General features: G+C 48.5%; 1 protein-coding gene across 3 annotated transcripts in view; it reads right to left on the reverse strand.

The window, feature by feature from the left end:
* Positions 1-24,562, reverse strand: part of SMOC2 (SPARC related modular calcium binding 2) — a 155,336-nt gene that overhangs the window by 39,210 nt on the left and 91,564 nt on the right. For all 3 annotated transcript variants that reach the window (XM_026488007.3, XM_026488006.3, XM_026488005.4), the window contains exon 8: positions 4,095-4,281. In XM_026488007.3, the coding sequence (XP_026343792.1) occupies positions 4,095-4,281 (187 nt within the window). The remainder of the gene's footprint in view (positions 1-4,094; positions 4,282-24,562) is intronic.

Raw genomic sequence — 24,562 nt, forward strand, 5'->3', positions numbered from 1 at the left:
GCACCTGGGGATGGCCACGGGCAGCTCTGTTGGGTGAGAAGCTGAACTAGTAACACGAACTCTGCATGGAGCCTCCAAAATGCTGGAAGTCCGCACCGGCATCCTTTGTGTGGGTGATAAGAGAGCCTATTGTTTCTAAACCTCTGTTCTGAATCCTTAACTCCGCAGCAACCTGGAAGCTAGCCACACTGGTCATTCTGGTTTTGTTCCACATTTGACCTGCAGATGCCTTAAGAATCCTAGCACTATGCTGATATTAAAAAATGTATATTTAAATGACAGTATCCTGTCACTTTTCAAAAACACTGGGAAATGTCTTAACTTGCAGAAATGGCGATCTCAAGAAATAGAATAAATGCCTTTAAAGCCTCCAATTAAAAAAAATTCAGATTCAGTGTTGACATTCATCACATTCTTTTCAATAATGTTTAACTTATTTGTATGAAAAAAATGAACATCTCTTGACTGTCTGCTTGCCCATCAGATACCAGACTTTCTGCCACAGAGAAATGTGATTTCACACCCACAGGGCCACATCCACATGGCCAGTGAGAGAGAGGGTCTCTGGAGTCAGGGGACGGGGCAGCCCTGATGGGAGGTAAGAACAGCCTGAAGCCAATAGCAGATGGGTGAACGCTTCATCAGCCATCAAGAACGTGAAAGAAGAATCTCTGTTCTGGGCACGAATGCAGCAGCTGGCCATCAGCCTGCTCGTCGCTTAATCTGATAGCCCACTCCTGCTCTCCCCGCGACTCAGCAGCGCTCAGGTCGGAACCTGCCCCTCTGCCCCCAGGCCCTATTCTGCCATGCACAGCACAGGCTCACCCAGGTGCCTGGGCTCCAGCCCGCAGGAAATCTGTACACTGCGGCCAAGATGTCAGTTCTGACATGAAGCAGCAGGAGGACCAGGACGCGCTTCTGCATCTGCTCCAGCCCATGTCTGCTTCTACCCAGATGATCGCCCCAATTAGAAACCCCATGAGAAAGAAGCTGTGTCCACCCTGGCCGGCAAACAGTGTCGGGTTATTGTCCTCAGCTCAGTCTACCACAAAATCCATGCCTTTTAATTATCTTGCTCGGTGACATGAGGGAAAGGGAGTTGGCTTATTATGACCATGCATTTTATATTTATGGCTCCTTTCTGTCTTGGATTTTTAAATTATTCTTCCCCGTCGGCAAATATAAATAGGATAACTGAGGGAGAAAACCTGAATCGCCTACCCAAATATAAAGCAAAACTATAACGCAACTCCCTGGAACTGCTTATTTCAGCAAATCGTAAGAAAGTAGCATGAATGCGACAGAGGGTATTTCAACAGTAATGCAGAGGACTTCCTGACACTGAGCTGGTCAGTCACAGAGAACCAGGGGTCGGTGTGGGCTGATAAAGCTGGCCAGCAGCTTTCCAGATATCCCTTCATGTTGATAATTTTGACTGATTTCCCCACATCCACGTCTCCCTAGAAATCAATTTAAACTAATCCCATTTTTCTTGCCAGGACGGGTGTAGCCATGGTCATTTAACCCAATTCTGGCCCATAATCCATGCATTACATTTGCTAGGGGAATTTAGGGAAGGTTGTTTGGCTTCCTAAGACAGAGAGAGATGGGTGGTGTATCCTCTGAGCACTGTGGTGTCTGGGTGAGATCCTGGATCTCTGCAGCCATCCTGTGATAATGAGAAGAGTCTGTCCAAGGGCAAAGACAACTGTGTCCTTGGTGACGTCACCAAATCACAGTGTCAGCTGAAATGGCGCTTTCTCCATCTCTGTAATTCTTACGTGTGGTCATATAGTCCCTTGTTTATGCCTGCTTGTCAGACTTACCACTGTTAGAAATGAAAAACGTCCTAATCGATACACCCCACCTTTGGGCCAAAACACCTGGGTTCTGCCTCCGGGGCCTCCACCGTGCAGGGCAGTGCTCACTCGCTCTGTCTGGACTGCGCTCCCACAGCACCTTCAGGACTTGACTCCAGCACCAGCTCTCTAGGCAGCGCCCTGCCCTTTCAGTTCGAGCTGAACCTCGCCAGCACGCCTCCTATTTCTGGTTTAGTTTCCTCCGGAGCACTCGTCACTCGCCAGCACGTTGGCGAATGGATATTCGCCAGCACGAAGGGATATCTGGAAAGCTATCTGGCTCACCTACTTCCATGCTTTGCTATAGTCTGTTCCCTCCATTGGAACATAAGCCCCATGGAAGCATGGATTCTGGTCCACTTTGTTTCCTGTACATCCCCTGCCCCTAGAACAGCGGGCACAGCAGTGAAGGCGCTGGGGAGTGGCCCCGTCCCACGCCTGGTGCCACGTGATGTGCGGCACAATGGCCCTTCCTCTGCGAGCAGATGGCCCGGTCCAGGGGAAAGTCTGGCCAATTCAAGTGAGGGGAGGCCCCTGAGGGTCTATGGGGAAGGCTGTCCTTGCTGTCAGAACGAGTCCCAACTATGTCGGGTGATGCTTCTAGCAACCTCGTCAGGGATAAGGCACAAAGCTGGCGCATAAGTCTAAGACGGCCAAGCAGGAAGAACCAAAAAAGTGGCTGATTAAAGTATGTCCTCGAATTCCTGAGATATCCCAACTTCCTTCACCTCTGAGGTGTGTGACTTGCCAAGATTTGAGCTGGTGGATGTGAGGGCTTCCCTTTTGCTGCAATGGGAAGTGGTGCCACTTGCTCCTTCCCTGACATTCCCCAAGCAGCAGAGAAAGCCCTTGAGAGAGGAGACCTGCTCTGCTGGTCAACGCTCTTTCCTCAGTCCCTAGAATAGTGATGGGCTATTGCTGACCATCGGCATTTGGGAAGGAAGGAAGGAAGGAAGGAAGGAAGGGTAGATAGATGAAATGCTGCTTCCTACGGCTTCTCAGAAAACAGTCCTCCCTATACACATGTGCACAGAAACCTAAACAAACTTTTCATACCAAAACCTTAAAAAGATCTGTGTTCTTTTCAAGCTGTGCAGAGCACACCTGTGCGGAACAATGTCCAGCAGCACCCCTGCAGTGGCCGGACCTCAGCCTCCGGCCTGAACTCCCTCGTCTGGAGTCTGCTCTGCCCCGTTGCTTCTGTGAGCACGGCGTGGAAGGCACGCCACCTTCCACTGTGGCCAGCGTGAGCGACATGATGGCCACCAGCTTTAATACGATTGCATTAGCCCAATTTCGAAGCAGGATCCCAAGGACACTGGTTTTATCGGATGAGCCCAATGGGGGCCAGGTGTGTGTGGAGTCCATGGGGACGAGACGTTTATTCACCGGTCACCTGGACTTGGCTGCCTGGAAGCTACCGTGGAGGCTTTCCTCCTCGAAATGTCTCATGATCACACTTGAAAAACTGGGGGAAATAATTGAGCAAGTGTCAAAATGCCTGTGCCCAGGTGCTGGAGAGGAAAACAGGGGCTACATGGGATAACTTCTGAGAGACAATATTTTTTGTCCATTTGTAAATTATTTTTATATAAATCTATGAACAAAGATCAATTCCTGTAACAAAGAACTGCAAACTCGTCTTCACTCCTGTTTACACAAATTTCGTGAGCACGTCGTGTGCTTTGCGTGGGATGATGCAACCCTTTGCTCCAACTCACACAAAACAGGAGTGAGTAATTTTTTTGTATCTCAGACCCTTGCACAGCGATTGTTGCTCTCGCCTTGAGCACATTCTCTTTATGTTTATGCTACAGAAAGCCACTTCAGGCAATCCGTTCTTTCAGCCTGTGGAACGCTTGGCTCCCTTTGCCAAAACCAGAAGCACGAGGAAGTTGCGGATGGTGCCTGAGTGCCCACCATGCCGGATCCCAGAGCCGGTTTTCACCATCCAGCCTGCGTGCGTAACGACATCACGTAAAGACCTCAGCCTTCACGGCTCCTGCTGTCACTCACGCAGGCAGCTCCCGGCGACCATCAGAGAGACGGTTTCCTCCAGCTTCTGGCGGCCAGAGCCGTCGGTTTCTGCAGGCTTGCCGTACAGGGAGGTGAGCCCATGGCTGGCACGGTCCAGCAGCCAAGCGAGATCTGGGCGCCGGGCATCCACGCCAGCGGCACCCACGGGGGCCTGCCTTCCCCGTCTCCTCCCTCCCCGGACCATGGGAGCAGCTTTACCTGGTGGACGTGCCGGGGATGGGGCGCCCAGTGTCCACCAGGACGCACCAGCAGTAGCCGGTGGAGGGGTGACACTGCACTGGCTTGTAGAGGCCGCCGTGGGCGCACTCAGGGATCACCACGTTGTCGTTCTTGGGCTGCCTGGCCTCTTCCAGGGCCGACTGCTGCTCCTGGTCACACGAGGACACTAGGGGAGGAAAGACAGGTGTGAGCACACAGCGCATAGGCAGCCCCACGCGGAGCCCCTGAGGGTGTGACTGGAAGGCTGCAGGGAACCAGGAAGGAAGGGGCAGACAGTTCTGGAGGGACTCAGGGCACGGCCGGCCCATCACCCCTGTGGCCACTCCTGTTACAGGTGGGGTGGCTCTGGACACAGGACTGGACTGCATGAAAATCAGGACAACAGCAGTCTGGGTGGTAGGCACCGAGGCCACTTGTAAGCATTTTCAAACATCCTCTTGCCATCAGTGCTGGACCGAGAATCATTTTCTACTTCTTTCCATTTTGTCACCAACTTTTATCGAAGATGGTGCTGCAGCAAAGGGAGTGAAAGCCTATGTGTCCGGCTTATTTCTGAGCACAGTGGAGCCCCGTCTCAGCGGACCGTGAACCTGGGGCCCCCGGCGGAAACAGCCCCCATGCGTGTGTGTAGCGTGCAATCACGGAGGGACAGCTGCTGTTGACGATGACAGACACAGTCTAACAGCCTCTAACACTCATGCAGCAGAACAGCCGCTACTTAGAGTTTCCACACGCTAGAGCTGCCCTCGTTCGTTTCACGGGTTTTCTCGTTTAGCCACTTGGCAGATGAGAAGACAGAGGAAGGTACAAGTCACATGGGGAAGGCCAGGCAGTTAGGAAGGGGCTGGCCCAGGACGCAGATCCGGGCCTGTCGGATTCAGAAGCACATGGGCTGACAGCTCGCCAGCCCGCGCCCCGCTGCCTCTGGGCAGACGGAAATCTCACGCCATCTGTGCAACGCTGGTCTAAGTAAGCCACCTGCCAAACGGTACGGAGGTTCCTCAAAAAGTTAAATATGGAGCTACCCTACTACCCAGCAACTGCACCGCTGGGTGTTAACCCAAAGACTATAGAAACACCTGCTCGAGGACACCTGCGCCCCGATGCTCACAGCAGCATCATCAACAACAGCCAAACTGTGGAGCGAGCCCAAACGTCATCGACTGATGGATGGACACAGAAGACGTGGTGTACGCACAATGGAATATTATTCAGCCACAAAAAAGAATGATATCTTTTTGCTGTGTTTGCAATGATATGGATGGAGCTAGAGAGTCTGATGCTGAATGAAGTCAGTCAGAGAAAGACAAGTACCAGACGACCCCACTCATAAGTGGAATTTAAGAAACAAAACAGATAAACATAATGGGGAAAAGTGAGAGAGAGAGAGAGAGAAACCAAGCTGCGGACTCTGAACTACTGAGAACACATGCTGGCGACCAGAGGGGAGGTGGGTGGGGGGATGGGGAACAGGTGACGGGGACGAAGGAGGGCACTTGTGATGAGCACCGGGTGATGCATGGAAGTGAGGAATCACTAGACTGCACACCTGGCACTAATGTAGCACTGTATGTTAACTGACTGGAATTTAATTAAAATTTGGAGATAAAAAAGAAAACTCTAGAAGTAAGCAAATCTCATGGGGTATTCACACTCTAGCATCACAACAAAGGGAGTCCTGTCTACTCAGGAGTCCTCCGATGGTAATGAAGTTGAGTCAAATACAGTAAAACGTGGAGAATACTTTATCCTTCACTACAAAGTCACACGTGGTTTAAAATGTAGTTCAGAAATAGCGTATTCCAAATGTTCCTCTTCCGGATCCTTCCAGCCTAAATACATGACAGTAAAAATTAACACTGGCAAATTAAATCACCCTCCCCACATATTTTAAAGAAAATGTGGGCCCTTGTCTCAGGTTTGTCTTTGGAGTGGGGTTTCTCCCGGTGTGGCCTGTGACCACTGAGCAGGAAGCAGGTCGAATGAGAAACCTGAGCCACGGCCACTCACCCTCTGACCGCAGGAGGCTTGAGGTCAAGGCTAATCACAGAGCTGCCATGTCTCGGGGGCAGGGGTGGTCAGCCCCCCAATCACGGAGGAGCTGCAGAGAACTGAGCCCTGCGTTCACGGTCATGCGCGCGGCTGACCACAGAGCGGCTCCCCACCCCAGGCCCCACACACCCAAGAGCACACCTGCCCTCACCCAGAGCTGTCGTGTGGCGTCTGGAAATGACATTCTTTTGCTTTCACATTTCTCCTTACAAAGGAAAAGAAAAGAATGCACTGAGTGAATATATTTGATATAAAACTCTCTATAGCAGTTTTCTGCTTATGCAACGATTTTCTGCAACTTACGCTTCAGTCTGCTTTGGGACTAGCTAGCTACTACGTGCAGGGATTTTATGACTGTAAATGTGACATCAGACAGGTGGAACCACCGAGCAGCTGAGGAGTGCGCTCCTGCGTCGGTGCCGGAGGCTGGAGGCTGGGCCGAGTGCCTGAGGAAGACGGGCACCTGCCTCGGTCCCCGCCACGAGCTGGACGGTTAGACGTGCACAGTTTGACATATGGACCGTGTTTCAGAAGTGTTAGCTTTTATTTCCACTATCCCCCCAATGCTAAAAGAGTGGCTGGCATATAACAGGCACTCAGTAAATTTCTTTTTAGATAATAAACCATGGTTATGATATTAATAGTTGGAAAACTATCCAGATTTTAGGCTCTCTAGCAACTCCATGTACTACATGAGGGTAACCATACACGGAATTCTGTGATTAACCCCTTACTGACATTACCAAATGCTATTAGATTTTTTTTTAAACCATGTAAATTCCCGTGTATGTACTAGAAAAACATAGAAATGTTGCCTTTTAGGTCCTCCTCTGTGTTCTACTCAAAAAGTATGTTCCCTCCCGTAGCCTCCTGGACTGAACACAGCCTCCTTCCCGGACGAGGGAGACTGAAGCTTAATTAATCACCATATCTACCCAGATCCACAGTTTGTAGGATAATCACAGAACCCACGAATCATCCATATGTCACAGTAGGTGCCAAATCATTTTCATGGATAAGAGAGAGAAGGAAGAAATCGGCCCTTGGGTGCACAGCACAGCTCGCGTTCCTAGCGGCACGTGCCCTGGTCGCCGCACAGAAAGCCCCGTGTGGACAGCTGTCCCGGTGGCCAGGGCTCCAGGCCGGCACCGAACAGCCGGGAGGCCTGAGGCCAGTCTGCAGAGTCCTGCGCTGGGTCCAGCCGTGCCCACTCGGGTGCTGTCTGCCTGGCACATAAATATTGAGGAGGCTGCTGGGTGGTCTCTGGGGCCGTCCAGACCACGGAACCCACTCCGGGACCCCGGGGAGCAGCCATCTGAGCTCCACTCTGTGAGGCCTCCAAGTATTTCCAATAAATTCCCTGTGGCTTTAGTCACCCAGAATCTGATTTTTTTTTTTTTTTTGTCTGTAAGTGAAGAACTTAAACAACAGGGTTCTGATCCTTGAACAGTCCGACCTTAGGGCTGGCATTTGGTTTTGATTTCTGCAGTAACACTCATGATCCGTGGGTCCGACACACCCTGCTTGAAGACCCTCTCTGTGTCAGGCACTGTTCCAGCTGCTGGCGAGACAGCCCATGTCGGCGACTTCTAAATACACAAAAACGATCAGTGGCCACTCCATTGCTTATACAGCACCACCTGATTCTTTTATAATTTTTATTTGTGCCTTTTGAGTTCTGTCCTATTCTGTATACTCGAGATTTTGCTCATCTGATACACAGATGCATAAATAAAATCCAACCATGCATGACGTGGTTATTGTAAAGAAGCCTTCACTCCGACTCCGGCTTGGAAATTGTCAAGAAGAAAATGACGGTGACTTGACTTCTTGCTGCGTTGTCTGGTAAGTCACCGTAGGTCACGAGAAGTCACCGAGGAAAGCAGAGTGGAGCCACATCTCCGAGGCAACTAGGTGCTGCTTTTCAGAAACCCGTAGTCAGCCCAAGACTAAATGGACTTAGACCCTCGGGAGAATCAGCGAGTGCCGAGGACTGCTTTTCCAGCAGGCACCCCCCGAAAACGCACCGCTCGCTGTAGCATCCACTTGGTTCCTTTTCAGAAATTTTATTAGTGAACGGAATTTATGGTGTGATTATCTGGGCACAAAATACTCCCCACGCTCCGTCCAAGGACATACTGTATCTATAGAAATGGTTCTGGGAAATTCCTGAAATGTCCCTTTTGAGTATTTTATTTCATATTTGCAGATTCATTATAAGCAAAATAAGATTAAGTCAACAATCTCATAAAATTTGCCAAGAATGTTGTAAAATATAGAAGATATTATAGCTGGATCAGAAGAAATTTCATGCTTGTTTGCATAAACACCCTGGTTGGTTAGAAATGTTAACTGAGGCAATTTTATTTGGTAAATTTGGTTCCACGGGGGGAATTCAATCTCAGGGAAATGCAGTTGTGTTTCCTGTTAGTGAGGGCCATCAGGGAGGAAGAAGACCTCCAGACAAACCACTGAGGACCCCTGAGAACAGAGGCTACACAGAAGCATGATTTCTGCGTTGGAAAGTGGAGCCCCCAACGAGACGGCCCCAGACCCAGGGAACCTGACCACTGGTTCCACACCAGTCACGCTGGGGCCACGGGAAGATGCATAATCACCCATTGCTCCCTGAGGGACATCAGGCACTCACAAATGGAGGGGAATGGGGAGCAAAGCAAAGTAAGTCATATTTCACCACAATTCCGAAGCTTTCAGTCACTGAGACACATCGGAGCACGGCTGCAAAAGGGACAGGTCTTGAGGAAGGTCCAGACACATGTTGATAAGACCCCACAAAACATTAGAGAAGGACACAGGGAAGAGGGACTGTTTCTGGAGAGAACAGAGCAGTGAGGATGGAAACAAGGAAACGCGGGAGGAGAGCCTGGCCTGAGGAATGTGGTGACCAGGTGAAGGCCCTCGAGCGTGACATAGAGGTGTCAGTGCCTGCAGCCGGCCAGACCCGTCAGGTTATAGAGGCCACTGAACTTGGGGTTTTAAAACAGTGATATTATTAGAAGTTAGATTGAACCCATTCCAAAAAATGGCCATCAATGGCAAAAAAATAAAGTTTGGGATTCTGGAAAATCATTCAGCAAGAAAATAAAATAATTAATGCCTACAAAATTCAGAGTATAATACCCAGTTTGATCCATTAGACACAAATATTTCAGTTTTCTTTCCTATTCGGCAGGGCTTTACTGCTGTAATTTACTCTTACACTAAATGTTGAGGAGCTAACGTATGAAGGAAGACAGATCGAAAAAGAAAAAAAATGAATAGAAGGAATTTTGATGTGAGGTCACAGAAAGGGCCAAGGAGGTATGATGCGTCAGAAGTCACTGAATCTGTCCAAGAGAAACTGCCCAGAGTCCCTGTTTGGGAAATGTCCCCAGGGGAAAAGAAAAGCTGAGATGTTATTTAGAACTGATGGTTGGTTAAATGTGTATTTTTCTAATTAAACTGGTGGGGAAAAGAGCCTTGGGGGTAAATGAGGCTCCTGTTCCCGCAGAACCAGAAAGTGAGTAGAAGCCTCCCGGCACAGCTATGGGGGGGCAGGGACAGAACAGGATGGTGGTTCTGAGCCCCTGCGGTGTCATCAGGGAAAACGTCAGGTTCTGGAGTCGGAGTCAGGCTCTCAGCCTTCCTGGGTCCCTCAATCTCTCGTCTCACCAACTTCAGCAAAGGTCAAATCCCATGTCCTCATGTACGCCCACCCTGCCTGTCTCCCAGGATGACCGACTGAGTCAGTCACACATACAAAGTGATAGGCTCCATACGAACTTAAGTATTACTAACATCGAGCCCAAGATTTACATAACCCACGAGGCAGAGACACAAGGATTAAAAAGAACAAGACTCACAGCCCAAAAGAAAATTTAGATGCATCAATACCATGCATGTAGGCTTTTTTTAAATCACATACTCAAGCATCAGACTGGGGAAATACTAGATTTTTCTGTAACTGGTGGATTCATCGATGCCCACGTTCACATTACATTATCCTACTAATGGCCTGGTGCACCAAGTAATGATACATAACGAAGCCTCACATTATTGGTAGGAGTTGAAACAGCTGATGGCATTTCTGCTACACGTTCTTCACTTTCTGTGTCTGGCCATTGAGGCACGTACTCCGCTCTCAGTGTCACATACGCAGTTCGTCATGCCGCCAAATCCCAGCATTCTCTACAGAAGAGCAGCCTTGCATTCAGTTTATCAGGTCCGTTCTCATCCAGGCCACTGGCTTTCAGCAATCCAGATGGTTCTGCTCTTGTCATGGCTTCACTGGCTGCCCTGCTGACACCTTGAGCCCATGCGGAAATGCGTTAACCCTTCAACACAATTGCGATGATTGCACTGAACTTCCTCCCTAGCTCACTCCACTTACTCTTGCACAGGTCCGAGCAGGTGTGCTCTCCCTGGCTGCACGAGCTTGCCAATGCGTGTGGCTTAGATGCCCCGTTCTGGGCAGACTCCTGAGAAGCACTTTGGAGACAGTCCGCCTCAACAGTTTCCCGTTACAATAGAAGTACAACCCCAGTTTGTTTCTACAAATTTTAATTTCTACGATCACATAACAACTCTGTATTTTTAGAAAACTACCTCTGTAAATTCGGTTGGATTAAAAAAGAGTTAATTTTAAAAATTATTTTATTTTCCAAACTAGCAATTGATTTTGGTGACTTAAAATGTGTCTGACAGTGTGTTCAAATAATCTGACAACCAAAGGAAAATTAGATTATAACAAAGAGCTGCAGGACATTTATGAACTTCAAGGGGGAAAAAAAACCTCTTAATTGACGATCTCATTACTGTATACCACTTGATTTTAAATATGATGATGCCCAAAGCATTTTAAAAAAATCACATCCATTCGAAAAAAAACAACAAAAAAGAGACCTTTGGGTTTGGCCCCATTTTAAGAACATGCAGGCTGCATATGTAAGTTCTTCTGGCTACTTCACCTTCGAAGAGTTGCACATTAATATTTAGGGTTTCATTGTTCACTTTCCAAGAGGCACAGAATCCTGAAAATGTCCTTTAAAAACTAAAATACTTCAAACTGTGTCTTTGCCCGTCCCCATACCCACCAGCGTAGACACAGAATTCTGACACCAGCAGCTCATCACGAGGTTCTAGTTACTTCTTCTTGACTCTGTTTTTCCCTTGTTCCATTCTTAGTTATCTGTACACTGTGCAAGGGCTCCACGCCTGGTCCCAAATCCTCCACAGCAGGGTTGCTATTGCTTGTGTTGTTGCGGAGAGTGCTGCCCAGCTGTTGGCTGGTCGGTTGGTATTGTTGTTTTCCGTAAAGGGACCCTGTGTCCCTTTATCCACGCAATAATCTGCTCTTGGTACATTTTGTTTTCCAAGACATACCTTGTTATTAAAGAATTGCGTAAAATTGTTATTTAACCCTATATAACCAATACCCTTAGAGTTCTTCAGAAACTATTTGCAGGTATTGAAAATGTGCCTATCCATTACCCTAATAGTTCTAGCTCATTGTATTTACATGAACTCATATCTAATTTATACTGACAGGTTCTATATTCTATGTACTCTCATCTGATTTATTTCTATAAATGAAAGGGCATTCAACAAATTTAATATTCAAAGTCAGCATTGTTACTTAAATCTCTGGTAATCCTTCCAAAAATACGGCAGGCTGCACAATGTGAAATGGAGATTAAACAAGATAAGGAGAAACACAGCATCAAGATTCAGTTTAGTCTGACCTGGCTTAGGGAAGTCAGGTAAATTACAGGAATCATTTGCCAGACGGTACCATACCCGTGTAACTCCTCGTAAGATGGTCAGCGGGGCTAATGGAAAAATACATGAGAATGTTTAGAAAGAAGGATAAGGTGTCTTGTAAAATTGAGGGGACTATTTAAAAAACTAGAAATAATCTTCAGTAACTCTGTTTGATATTTTAATAACATTATGCCCTACAAAATGTTTTTAGTTATAGTAAAACTACCCATTTTTATTTTTTTATAAAAATGTGGAGTTTATTTTTTTTAATGTTTTTTTATTACATTATGTTAGTCACCATACAGTACATCCCTGGTTTTTGATGTAAAGTTTCATGATTCATTAGTTGCGTATAACACCCAGTGCACCATGCAATACGTGCCCCCTTACTACCCATCACCAGCCTATCCCATTCCCCCACCCCTCTCCCCTCTGAAGCCCTCAGTTTGTTTCTCAGAGTCCATAGTCTCTCATGCTTCATCCCCCCTTCTGATTACTCCCCCCTTTCTTTATCCCTTTCTTCTCCTACCAATCTTCCTACCCATTTTTAGACAAAGAGATTTAGGTGTTCACTTTTATTAAGGTGAACCACTTTGTCAATTAAATGGCAAAACTCCCAGAAAACTGGTATTAGAAGAAAACCTTCTCTATCTGCTAAAAAGCATATATTTTAAAAACCCACAGCTAACATCAGATATAATGATAAAAGACTGGATGCTTTCACTCTAAGATTGGGAACAGTCTCACCACTTCTATTTGTCATTACACTGGATATCCTAGGCAAGGCATTAAAGTAAGAAATAGAAACACATAAAGATGGGAAAGAAAAATGCAGAACTTTCTTTAATCACATGTGACAGAATTACGCATGTAAGAATAATCTAAAACATCTACAAAGAAAATACTTCTAGAATTAATAAGTGAACATAGCAAAGTCTCAATGTTTAGTGTCAGTCTACAAAAGCACCTATAATTCTATGTAGTAGCAGTGAATAACTAGAAGATAAAATTTTTTAAATGGCATCTCTGATAACATCAAAAACATCAAATAAACGTATGAAAAGATGTGCAAGACATTGAAAAAGCATTGCTGAGGAAAATGAAAGGAAGAGAACACAAGTGGAAAGAGATGTACCATGTTCATAGATCAGAGGTCTCAGTGATGTTATAATGTTCGTTCTTCCCAAATTGCTCTGTGGTTTCAACGCAATTTCTACGGAAGTCCTAGCAAACTCTGGGCGCCTGGGTGGCTCAGTTGGTTAAGACTCTGCCTTCCGCTCAGGTCATGATCCCAGGGTCCTGGGATCGAGTCCCACACTGGGCTCCCTGCTCAGTGGGGAACCTGCTTCTTCCTTTCCCTCTGCCCCTCCCCCTGCTTGTGCACTCGCTCTCTCTCTCGCTCTTGCTCTTGTTCTCTCTCAAATAAATAAATAAAGTCATTTTTAAAAAAGTCCTAGGAAGCTCTTTTGTGGAAATTGACATTTTCATTCTAAAATGTACATGGAAAATCAAAAGACCTGAAGTATCCAAAACACTCTTTCAAAGGAACAAAGTTGGACTAATATTACCATGTTTGAAAAGTGATTATCAAGCTGCCCATCCAGACAGTATGTGCCTGGAATAAGGAGAGCTAAGTACATAATGGGAAAAATAAAGACTTCATAAATAGACCCAAAAATATACATTCAATTGATCTTTAACAAGTCACCAAAGCAAATCAATAAGGGAAAGTCTTTTCAACAAATGATTCTAGAACAACAGGCTATCTACATGCCAATAAAAAATAAATAAAGCCTAAATCACACTGATACAACAATTTTCACAATGATTTAGAGATCCAAACATAAAAGCTAAAAAAATATAAAGGCTATAAAGAAAATACGTGAGACTGTCTTTGTGATTCTGGCTTAGACTAAGATTGTTAGGGCAGATATAGAAAGCACTAAGCACAAAAGAAAATTGCGGTAAATTGGACTCTATTAAAACTTAAACTAATGCTCACCAAAGACACCATTAAAAAAGTAAAAGGCTAAGCCACAGACTGTGAGAAAATGTCCCTAATGCATTATTCAGGTTATATACATGATTCCTACACATCAGTAAAAAAGACAAACAATTCCATTTAAACTGGGCAAATATTTGAACAGACACTTCAGAGAGAGAAACACGACTGAACAATAAGCACTTGAAAACACTGCTCAGCATCACTGGTCATCAGGAAAATGCAAATTAAGACCTCAGTGGCACAGCGCCGCGTGCTGCTAGAGCGGCCCACGTGAGAAACACCAAGCCAAATGCTGGGACTCTCACATGGGTGTGAAATGAAAGGAACGCTCTGGAAATCTACTCTTAGGTATTTATCCAGCAGTAATTAATAACCCATCCATAAAATCCCTGATACAAGAACAGGTACGGCAGCTTTATTTATAACAGCCCAACCTGAGAGCACTCAATTATCAAGGAGAAAGTGCACCACTGTGCACGTGCACACAATATACAATTACGCACGTAAGTTACAGAGAATAAATGGGCAATACATGTACCAGTAAAGATGGTAAAAATGGTAAAAAAAAAAATCTCAAAATTATCATAATGAGCAAAAAAGACAGAAACAAGGGGCTATATAGTACATTATGCTATTTACATGAAACTCTAGCCCAGGTAAAAGTAACATGGAATAATGGAATGATGGAATTCAAAACAGGAGTTACCTCTGAGAAGGCGATGACCCAGAAGGGCCCGAGGGAGCTCGCCCGGGAGCGGAGACCGTCCTGGTCTTGACGGAGTGTGGGTTACATGGGCGTTCCCCTTGTCAAAGCTCATCTCACGGGACACATCTCACTCATCTGTGCAACTCACTCTATACGAATTTCCTCAATAAACAAATCAATACTTCAATGAGTCTTTGAAAGTTTTTGAGATAAGAATAAAATAGGAATTCTAAGATACGAGAAAATATTGGCCATTTCATTGGCAGCACGCTCTTCCTTTTTCTGGTCTGTCTTATGATGGAGAGCACCTCGCAGCAGTGACGCACAGATACACGTGAAAGCCCCCAGTCAGTCCCCAGGAAGAGGTGCTTAATGATTGCTTAGCTTCTCCTTCTTTTTTCCAGTAGGACTTGGTGTTCCATTATCTATACATGCCACAAAGCAAAGAACTCTTAGCACGCAATGTGGCGAAAAGCACAGGACGTGAGCATCTCCAGGCTGAGTGTGACTCTAGACCCGTACTGTCAGCTTTGTCCGTGATAACTCTTGGGCCTCCAAGCGCTGACTTGATTGGTTCAAGAGAGTTCCCATTACAAGTGAGAGTAAGACCAGCAGAAGCTCTGTTTGGTCCCGCGTGCGAAGGACCCTGATCAACATAGGTATGAATCTGCTCTGTGAGGGCCTCCAGGGTAGAAGCAGGTCTCCTGTCTGGTCGGAGGGTCACATGAACAGCCCAGCACCCGCCCCTCGTCCTCACTCCCCCGGGACGGTCCTCAGTGTCCTCTGTAAGTGTCCTCTGCTGGCCTGCAACCTCATTGCTATTGGCTGGCCCGACTCCCAAGTGTTCGCAGGCCTGTAGCACGGCTCTGACGTGCGTGGACTGGAGCTTGTCTACCTCTGATGGCCTCTGCCAAGTCCCAATTACCGCTTCAGGCACAGCCCGGGAGGCCGGAAGAGCACTGTTTCCTCATCCGATTCCCGCACTCGTCCCTGCCTGTGTCTCACCTCCTCCAGTGTCTTCTCCAGTATCCACTCAGAATAACTGCACACTAACTCCAGAACCAACAGATGGCCTTGCCGGCCCATCCTTCCTCCCTCCCTCTCAGCAAGTTTCTGCAGCTTGTCCACACTGGCGGCGAGCCTTCCCTGCTCTGTGAACTACTGGGCGCGTGGGATGTCTGTAAGCATCAAGCGAGCTGGGGCTTGACAGGTGTGTGCATTTGGACCTGCTTTCCCCTGCTTCTGCTCTTGCTACAAGAAGAACATTCTCATTTTCTCACTCAAGCAAGGAGGATGAGGCATGGGGAGCAGAGCCCAGCGAAGATCAGCAGGTGCATGAGAAACAAACACTGACCATTGATCGCCGCAAACATCCTGGGGTCAGTTGTCATGAAACAGTAGCTCTCTATACAACACTCATTCCGCTGCATGCTTCCAAAACCAGTATCTCCTATTTTTTTGCATCTCCTTACGGTATTTTCAAAATTCTCTCAAAAAATATTCCTAATTAAGATACCAAATAATTTAAGCATTTTGTCACATTCCCTTATTAGTTCATGACCCTTGCTTTTAATGTGCACACAGTTAGTGACATGCTCACTGAGATCTGTGCTCAGCAAACACGGTACAAGGGGCACTGAGCTACCCAGGAGGGTGCACGGCCGCAGAGGGAGGGTCCACGGCTGGAGGTGGACACATAGGGCAGCAGAGGCCAGACTGGTGGACTCCTGAGCCAAGCTGAGGGATTTCCACAAGCGTGGAAAGCCTTGTAAGAAAGTTAAAGACGGCTATGATCCTATTTGCACTTTAAGAACCCTGGTGGCGAGCTCTTTGAGAGAGGACCAACTTAAGACTGTCTCCCATTTCCTCACCTACACGGGATAATGAGGCCTGAGGATCTGAGGCCACAGGACACGTGAGGTGCAGCGGCAGACGCTGCGAACATGGGGGAGCCCAGGTGAAGATACAGAGACGATCCGCACAGATGCAATAAACGACTAAGGGTCCAACTAGAGGTGTGTCTAGACCACCGTTCTCTGGAAGGCCAAGGACACCCCGGTTTACCTCCCGAAGCACGCGGGTACACACACACTGATCCCGTCGGCACACTGGATCAGCGATGAGCCGCTCACCTTTGTTCTGTTGTTTTAAAAGGTATGTAAGTGCCACGGGGGCTCGTAAGCCGTGAGGTACTCTCCATAATACCGCGTACATGACGCTTTGGGCGAATACATACGGTCTAACCTGTGGATACTACGGGTCTCACTGCTACGTAAAGGGAGGTCTGGGAAGTGCTGTGAGCTGTAAAAAGGACTTCACGTACACGAGTATGTCAGAGATAAAGTAACAGGCAGTTCGCTCAGTAGAATCCCACTTATAAACAGCATATGAATTTGCACATGAGCAGAGACACGATCGACAGTTGGTAACATGTCGTGGGGATGCAGGACTACAGAGGTTTCATGTGCTGACCTCCTTTCGCATGTGCTCACTCTGTGAGGTGGGTTTACTGTCATCGTTTTACAAATTCAGTGACTGAACCAGAGAAGAGAAATCATTGTCCCAATCTAGGTAACGAGTGGCAGAGACAGGACTGGAACCAAGCCATCCGGACCCCAAAGTGCGGGTCTGGGGTGAGCTGAGTGATTTGCATTTCTGACCAGTTACCAGATAAAGCTAAAACAGGCATATATTTCATCTGTCACTGATGTCATCAGAGTGGTTTCCATGTTTTCTTAGACTTGAATCCCTGATTTTTACTCATATTGTCTTCATCAGTCATGGAATTTCTGTGGTTTTCTTTTTAATTATACAACACAGATGATCAAAGAAGGAAAAATATTAAAAAAAATAAAAAGAAATGCACCCTTGCCATTTGATTTTCTAGAAATGGCAGATTGGGCTAAGGGAGCCCTTGAAACTTACAGTATGGATGGAATAGAATTACCCGCAGGTCTGCTTTCGGGAAGATGCCACGTGGGAGCCACGATGCTGAGGCTTTGTCCACGAGCAGCGCGCATTCGTGACCAGCCAGGCAATGTAATTCTGAAGGACGGTTTTTCAGATTCGCCCTTAATCCAGGGTCATTGCCTTAATATTTACAGGCAAGCGTCTGCATATTCTCCTGTAATCCTAATAATAACAGAATGAGGGGTATATATTCCCATCGTGTATTTTACCAACAGAACAAAGGGAGGTTCCGCAAAAGTTGATGGCTCACTCAAGATGGCAAAGCTAGGAAAAGCTGAGTGGGATTCCATACTCAGGCTATGGCACATAAACCCACGCGCCAACCACGGCACCCCACCTCTCGCCGTCCTCTCTAGAAATACCGACAGTAAACAGACAATATGGGAAGCCCACAGCCAAACTCATATTTCCAAAAAAATAAAGATCTGGATGCAATGCATAGGTCTGGTTTCTTCAGAAAGAAAATAATGACCACGGGTGTCCATCCCGATTATTTTTCCCATATATGTGTATTTCCCATAGCAGCAGACCCAGACTTAAGTAACTATAGATCTAGAAGTCGTTCCCAATCGGAGACATGAGGTGTAGGCCCTGAAAGAGGAGGCAAGCACAGCCCCATAAGCCATGACAAGGAAAAGCCACCTTGGCCAGCTCTCAGAGCCCCTCGATGCTGAGGGAGCCTCAGTCACACCCCGTTCCCATCTGACCTCTCTCTGTATCTTCCCTGTGTCCCCACCGTCTTAGGAGGGCTCATCCATAGTGAAAGGCAACTTCACCAAAGTTTTCTATCAGTGACAACTGCACAAACATCACTCTGGAGTGATCCTTTACCCTCTTCTTTGCTTTTCCTCCATATTGAACCTAACTCTCGAAGGTGCTCCCCAGGTCCCATCCCGTTCTCCAACCTCCCCAGGGCTCTCCACACTGCAAGCCCCCACAGGGCTACCCTAGCCCTCCCACCATCATGGCACGGGCTTCAGCAACGCTCACCAAGCAGCTCCACTGTGCGCACACCTTCCCGGCCACAGCTAATGACACCCCGAAGCCTTCCCCGGCATTGAGTGCCACACCCCTCGCCTGCTCCCTCCAGGACAATGCCCCCCTCATCCATTTTCTCTGCTCACAGCGCCTTTCATAGTTAGTGAGCTGCAAAGGCTCAAATGCGCTATAGAAATGTTACTTCTTTTCCTTTAAATTATGTAGAACTAGGAAACTGATTTTCTTGAAAGGGAGGTAAGAAAAGAAGTCTGATTTTATATTTGGATTCCTTAACAAGGGATCAGAATATTTTCCATTTTCAAATCTCACATTAAGACTTTTATCTGGTTTCATCTAACACAGCTACAAATAAAAACTGATACCACTGTCCTAGATTAAAATACACTGTGTCCACTCAAGCCACTATCCAGAGTTGGCCAAATTTCTCCAAACTAGGGGCGCCTGGGTGGCTCAGTTAAGCATCTGCCTTTGGCTCAGGTCATGATCCCAGGGTCCTGGGATCGAGTTCTGCATCCTGTCAGGCTGCTCCCTGCTCAGTGGGGAGTCTGCTACTCCCTCTCCCTCTGCCCCTCCCCCTGCTTGTGCTTGCTCCGTGGGTTCTCTCTCTCAAATAAATAAATAAATAAAATCTTTTTTAAAATTTATCTGAATTAGTTTTCTTTGCGTGTAGATAAAGGAAAGAATACTGGGTTTTAAGTAATGAGATGAGAGAGAGAAAAAACAGAAGCAGCATTTGGACACAAATGACAGATGGTTGAGAACCACACCCCTACCCACGCCGCACAACCCGGCGGACTAGATGTGTGTCAGGGTTCGGAACAGCGCAAACCCTCTCACCGTGTATTCTTGAGTTGACCTTTCAAAGTCTGTCCCTCATTTACAAAATGAGAAAATCAGCCCCTAGCTGCATCATCACTGTGAGACAGATGAAACAAGAGATACACAAATCCTGCCACACAAAGAGTTTCACGCTCACCTACCCCTCTCTCCAATGGGTGCGGGACAAGGCGCGTGAGGCCACGGGACTAAGCCAGCAGAACTGCATTTTACTGTAGGTTGACAGGACCCTCAGAACCAGGGAGAAATGATATGCCAATGCCTGAAAATCACGCCCCCAAACACCACGACCTGCATCCAGTTCCTTGTAACAGGTGTTTTTGCCGAGACTAATATATGAAATGACATTAAAAGCAGCTCTTTTAGGGACAGCAATTTGTTGTTACTAGAAGTAACTCAATCCTGAGGTAGAATTCTTCTCCCTTCTTGGAAAACACCACGTGGACCCTTTTTTGTTCTTGGGGTAACTGTTACTTCTGAAAATAGCCCTGGGAGCATTTGCCCTGAGCCTAGATGATTGCTTCTGTACGAAAGGGGATGAACGGGGGATGCGGGCCTATCTGCAAGGGAATGATTCGGAGATGAACAGACTATATACGATCATAGCAGAAAGGGTCCTAGAATCATTTAGGTCCCCTGATGCATTCTACATTTCCTTAGCACTTGCCAGCACTGAAGCAATTCCCATCTGTTATCCTACTCAACTGCAACTGCTGAGGACTGCTGGGGGTCACTACATGCTGGCATGATCCAAACCACTTCTTGTGAGCTCATGGATACTCACGGTTTAGTCATGGGTACTCATGGATACTCACAGATACTTAAAGATAATCATGAGTACTCACAGATATTCATGAACACTCTCATACATGGTCATAGGTACTCATAGATACTCATGAGTACTCACACCTAGCCACAGATACTCCTAATACCCTCATACATGGTCACGGATGCTCATGGATACTCATGAGTACTCACACCTAGTCACAGATACTCATGAACACTCATACATGGTTGTAGACACTCACGGATACACATGAGTACTCACACCTAGTCATAGATACTCATGAACACTCATACATGGTCATAGATGCTCACGGATACTCATGAGTACTCACACCTAGGTACAGATGCTCATGAACACTCATACATGGTCATAGATACTCAAGGATACTCATGAGTACTCATACCTAGTCACAGATACTCCTAACACTCTCATAGATGGTCACAGATACTCATGGACACTCATACATAGTCATAGATACTCATGAATTCTCATGAGTACTCATACATGGTCACAGATGCTCATGGATACTCATGAGTACTCACATCTAGTCACAGATACTCATAAACACTCATACATGGTCATAGACACTCACGGATACACATGAGTACTCACACCTAGTCACAGATACTTGTGAACACTCATACTTGGTCACAGACACTCATGGATACTCAGTTTACTCAGTTCAGAAGCTGCTCTCATTACACCTTACAGGTGAGGATAGTTACACCTTACAGGTGAGGATACCCTCATAACTTGCCCAGGCTCCCTCAGCTCCACTCAGGCACTGCTGGCACATGGACCAGACTGTCCTACCCAGAGCTCAGCCACCAGCAGCACCTGGTAATTTCCCTCAGTCCTAACCACCTGTGCAACAAGCACTGAAACCACCCATGGGTCCCCCTCGTGGACACAGGTGCAGGGAAGTTCTGTGGCTTCCCAAGACTGTGCAACAAGTCATGGTGGAAGTAGGATACAAGCCAAGTTGTTAATCCCGAGGCAATGCTGCTTCCATTTCCTCAGCTGTGGTCTCCCAGAAGCTGGCCTCCCAGTCCTGGGCTCAGCTCACAGGACAGGGAATGATCAGCTCCTTCCACAAGGCACTACTGTGTCGTCACATCTGTGGCCTTGTCCAACCTTCGGTCCACGGCCTCGTTGCACAGGTGCACCTGACACTAAGCTAGATCTGAGCACCATTTGTGCCATGACAATGCAGCCGATGACCACTAGGGGAGGCTGGCGGGCACGCAGGGCCAGGGGCAGGACACCCACGCCTCGCACCCGCAAGCAACCACTGGCAACCTCAGGGAGGCCAGGACACATTTACAAGCTGCTCTCCTCTGAGACTGGCCCCAGTGAGAAATCCTGACATTCTTCAGTCACTTTCCTAATCACTGGACCAAGACAGCCAACGCAACTGAAACCAGAAGCATTATCTGTAATAGGGGCAAGAGGGGAAGAAACGAAATGTCATGAAGTTTAGGTGCCAGCAAGCTCTTGAACAAATGGAAGCAGAGGTGCTCAGATCAAGGAAGGCACCCTAACTGGACTTTGGCCTCGAGATATTTTTTAAACATGGACAGATTTCAAAGGGCAAATCCCCATTTCAAAACAAGTATCTCTAAGGATACGGTGGCTTGAATCTCCTTTTCAGGTTTTCTTTGTTCTAGGAAACCTTCAGAAAGGGCCCTTCCTGCTCTGCCCATAATGTACGTCCCCCTACTTGCTTTCGGAGAAGCATCTAAATAGCCCAAATGTAGGTGTTTGGGCCCGAGGAGCCAAGTGTTCTCACTGGGGAGGTAAGCTTACACGTGTGGGTCCATGATGGGCCTCAGGCTGAGGAGTCAGTGCTTTCACCTCTGCCCACGTCCTCGGGGGAACTCCCCTAATTCTCCCCACCAGCAAGGGACTTGGATTGTCTGACCTCCCACTGCACTGAGCTCATCCACGTGCTTCCCAACCATCGTGACCTTACAGACACAGAGCTCCTCTGTTTGCTTGTGATGTGTCTATGTCTTGTCCCTACTCTAGAGCAGCGGTTCTCAAAGTGTGGCCCCAGGGCCCCCAGGGGATCCATGAGGTCATAACCACCTCTGTAAAATATCAACGTGTCCTTTGCTTTTTGATTCTCACAAATGACTTGCGATGACACAGACAGGATGTGTCCCCGGGTAGTAAACACTTGTCAGCTTTAACACTGACCAGAAATATTCAGATACAACCCAGGTTAAGAAAAGCTCTTTGACGTCCTCAATGAGGTTTAAGAATATAAAGGATTCTTCCACCAAAAAGTTTGAGAACTGTTGCATTAGACCATAGATTCAAATTATTCGAGGAGAAGACCCTTGCGCTGGGCATGTCTGTGGACTCTTCTAATAATGGCGAATCTGGGAATGTTTGGGACCGGCCAGGCCTGTTCCACGCACCCGTCAGGGTGCTCCCCACAGCCGTGCATGGAGACCATTATCATCCCACCAGACAGCCGAGAGCTTCAGCCTGACCCACATGCGGGCTGAGCAGCAGAGCGCCGGCCCCAGGCGTGCGGCCTCTGCACCTGCTGCCTGGTGGCTCCGCGGGCGCGTGGCCCCCGGTGTCCGAGGTCAGGCTGTGTCAGGCCCTGGAGAGCTGAGAGCAGCGAGGTCACGGCTCGAGTGCAGGGCCAGGAGCTGGAGAGGGGGCAGTGTCACCGGAGAGCACGTCCGACGCGTGAGGCGGGTAGCTGGGGAGGACGCCGGCTGAGGAGGAGCCGGACTGTGGAGCTGTGTGTCCCTGAGCAGGCACCAGCCAGGGCGGCCGGCCCCACACCCAGGCAGGTCTCCCTCGGCCGCAGGGAAGGCCTCACGCTGCCCGGCATCGCTTATTTTTCAGTGTTTACGGCTGGTTCAAACGGCTCTGCCTGTGTTTTGCTTTCCTTGGCGAAGCCAGGCCCTCGGCTGGGCTCTTCCTTCTTCGTGACAGGCTCCTGCCGCTTCCCCGTCTTCGCGGGTCCGCGTGCCTCCCGCGGCCGGTGGGGGGGTCCCCGCATCCCCGCACAGGCGGCTCTGCCCCATCCCCCAGCGAGGCACAGGGTGTGTGCTCTCCAGAGGGGCGTCAGCACACGGGGCGAGACTCGGAACCGAGGGGAAGACGGTCGTCAAAAGCGAATCAAAGCACACATCTGAGGCTCATTGTGCGGCCTGATATCTACGTTCACTTTCAGTCACAGAACAACTGTGTTTGGATGTGAAGCTGCAGAAATAGGGGGCTCGTGGGCCACCCCTCCCGTCCGCGGGGGACCGTGCCGGGCCTGCCCCTCGCCCCAGCCCCCTCTAGCTCAGCTCCCCCAGACGCTCCCCCTCTGCGAGGCCAGAGGCCGCGCTCCAGCTCTCCCTGACAAGGGAGAGAACCGAAAAACACGTTTTGGCAGAAGTGTTCAAACACAGCAGAGTCTAAATATTTAACTTGTGCAGATCACAGCGCACAGGAAACAGCACGTCTGGCACCGAGTCACCTAATAAGGCAACATTTGCTCCAGCGGATGCAAAGGGCAGCCGCCGGCCTGCTGGCCGCCTTCGCACACGCATTACACCAGGGCGCCTGGTGCGCGGAGAGCACGGAGCGCGGCCTCACGGCGATCAGGGAGGCCAGGACCCCGCGTCCGGCGGTGAGAGGTTGACTCTGCGTCTTATCACCGGGACGCCACACGGACTGTTTCCCTGAGCGAGGGGCAGAGTCTGAGGCGCTCAGGAGCAAACCTGAGCTCTAAACTCTCAGCTGGAACATTCCAGAACACATCTCTCCCCTTCATCTGCCTGTGCCCAAGGCTGTACCTCGTTGACCCGCTCGCTCCGGGATGCTCCCACTCAAGTCCTGCAGTTTGTGGGAGTCTGAGTGCACGGAGCACGTGTCACCCCCTCACACCGTAGTCCTGTGCACTTACGTGTCCTGTCCCCTCCCTGCCGCCCAAACTGTCCTGCTGACACTCGGACCTGCATTCACCTACTCTGTGCCCCCGCCCATCCCGCCATGAGCCCCATGAGCCCCAGCACCGCTGCCCCAGCCTGGGCCGGGTCTCAGCTGCACGGTGCGGGGGGGCCCACTGGTCAGCCCACAGAGCAGATGGTCTTCGGGGAAGAGGCCACAGAGACCCTGGTGATGGCTGCTTCCTTTCCACGCACCCCCTCCTAGTCTTGTGGGGTGAGGGGACCACTCCCCCGGCAGTCAGCCCATGCACTGGGCACCACACCCACAGCCAACCTCTCCCTGCCTCCAGTGAGGGGCGCCAGCATGGCCAGTGAGTATGCCCTATCCCTCCACCCGAGACTGGTTCGGGGCTGGCAGGCGATCCAAGATCG

Source organism: Ursus arctos, unplaced genomic scaffold, assembly GCF_023065955.2.
Source record: "Ursus arctos isolate Adak ecotype North America unplaced genomic scaffold, UrsArc2.0 scaffold_13, whole genome shotgun sequence".
NCBI lineage: Eukaryota > Metazoa > Chordata > Mammalia > Carnivora > Ursidae > Ursus > Ursus arctos.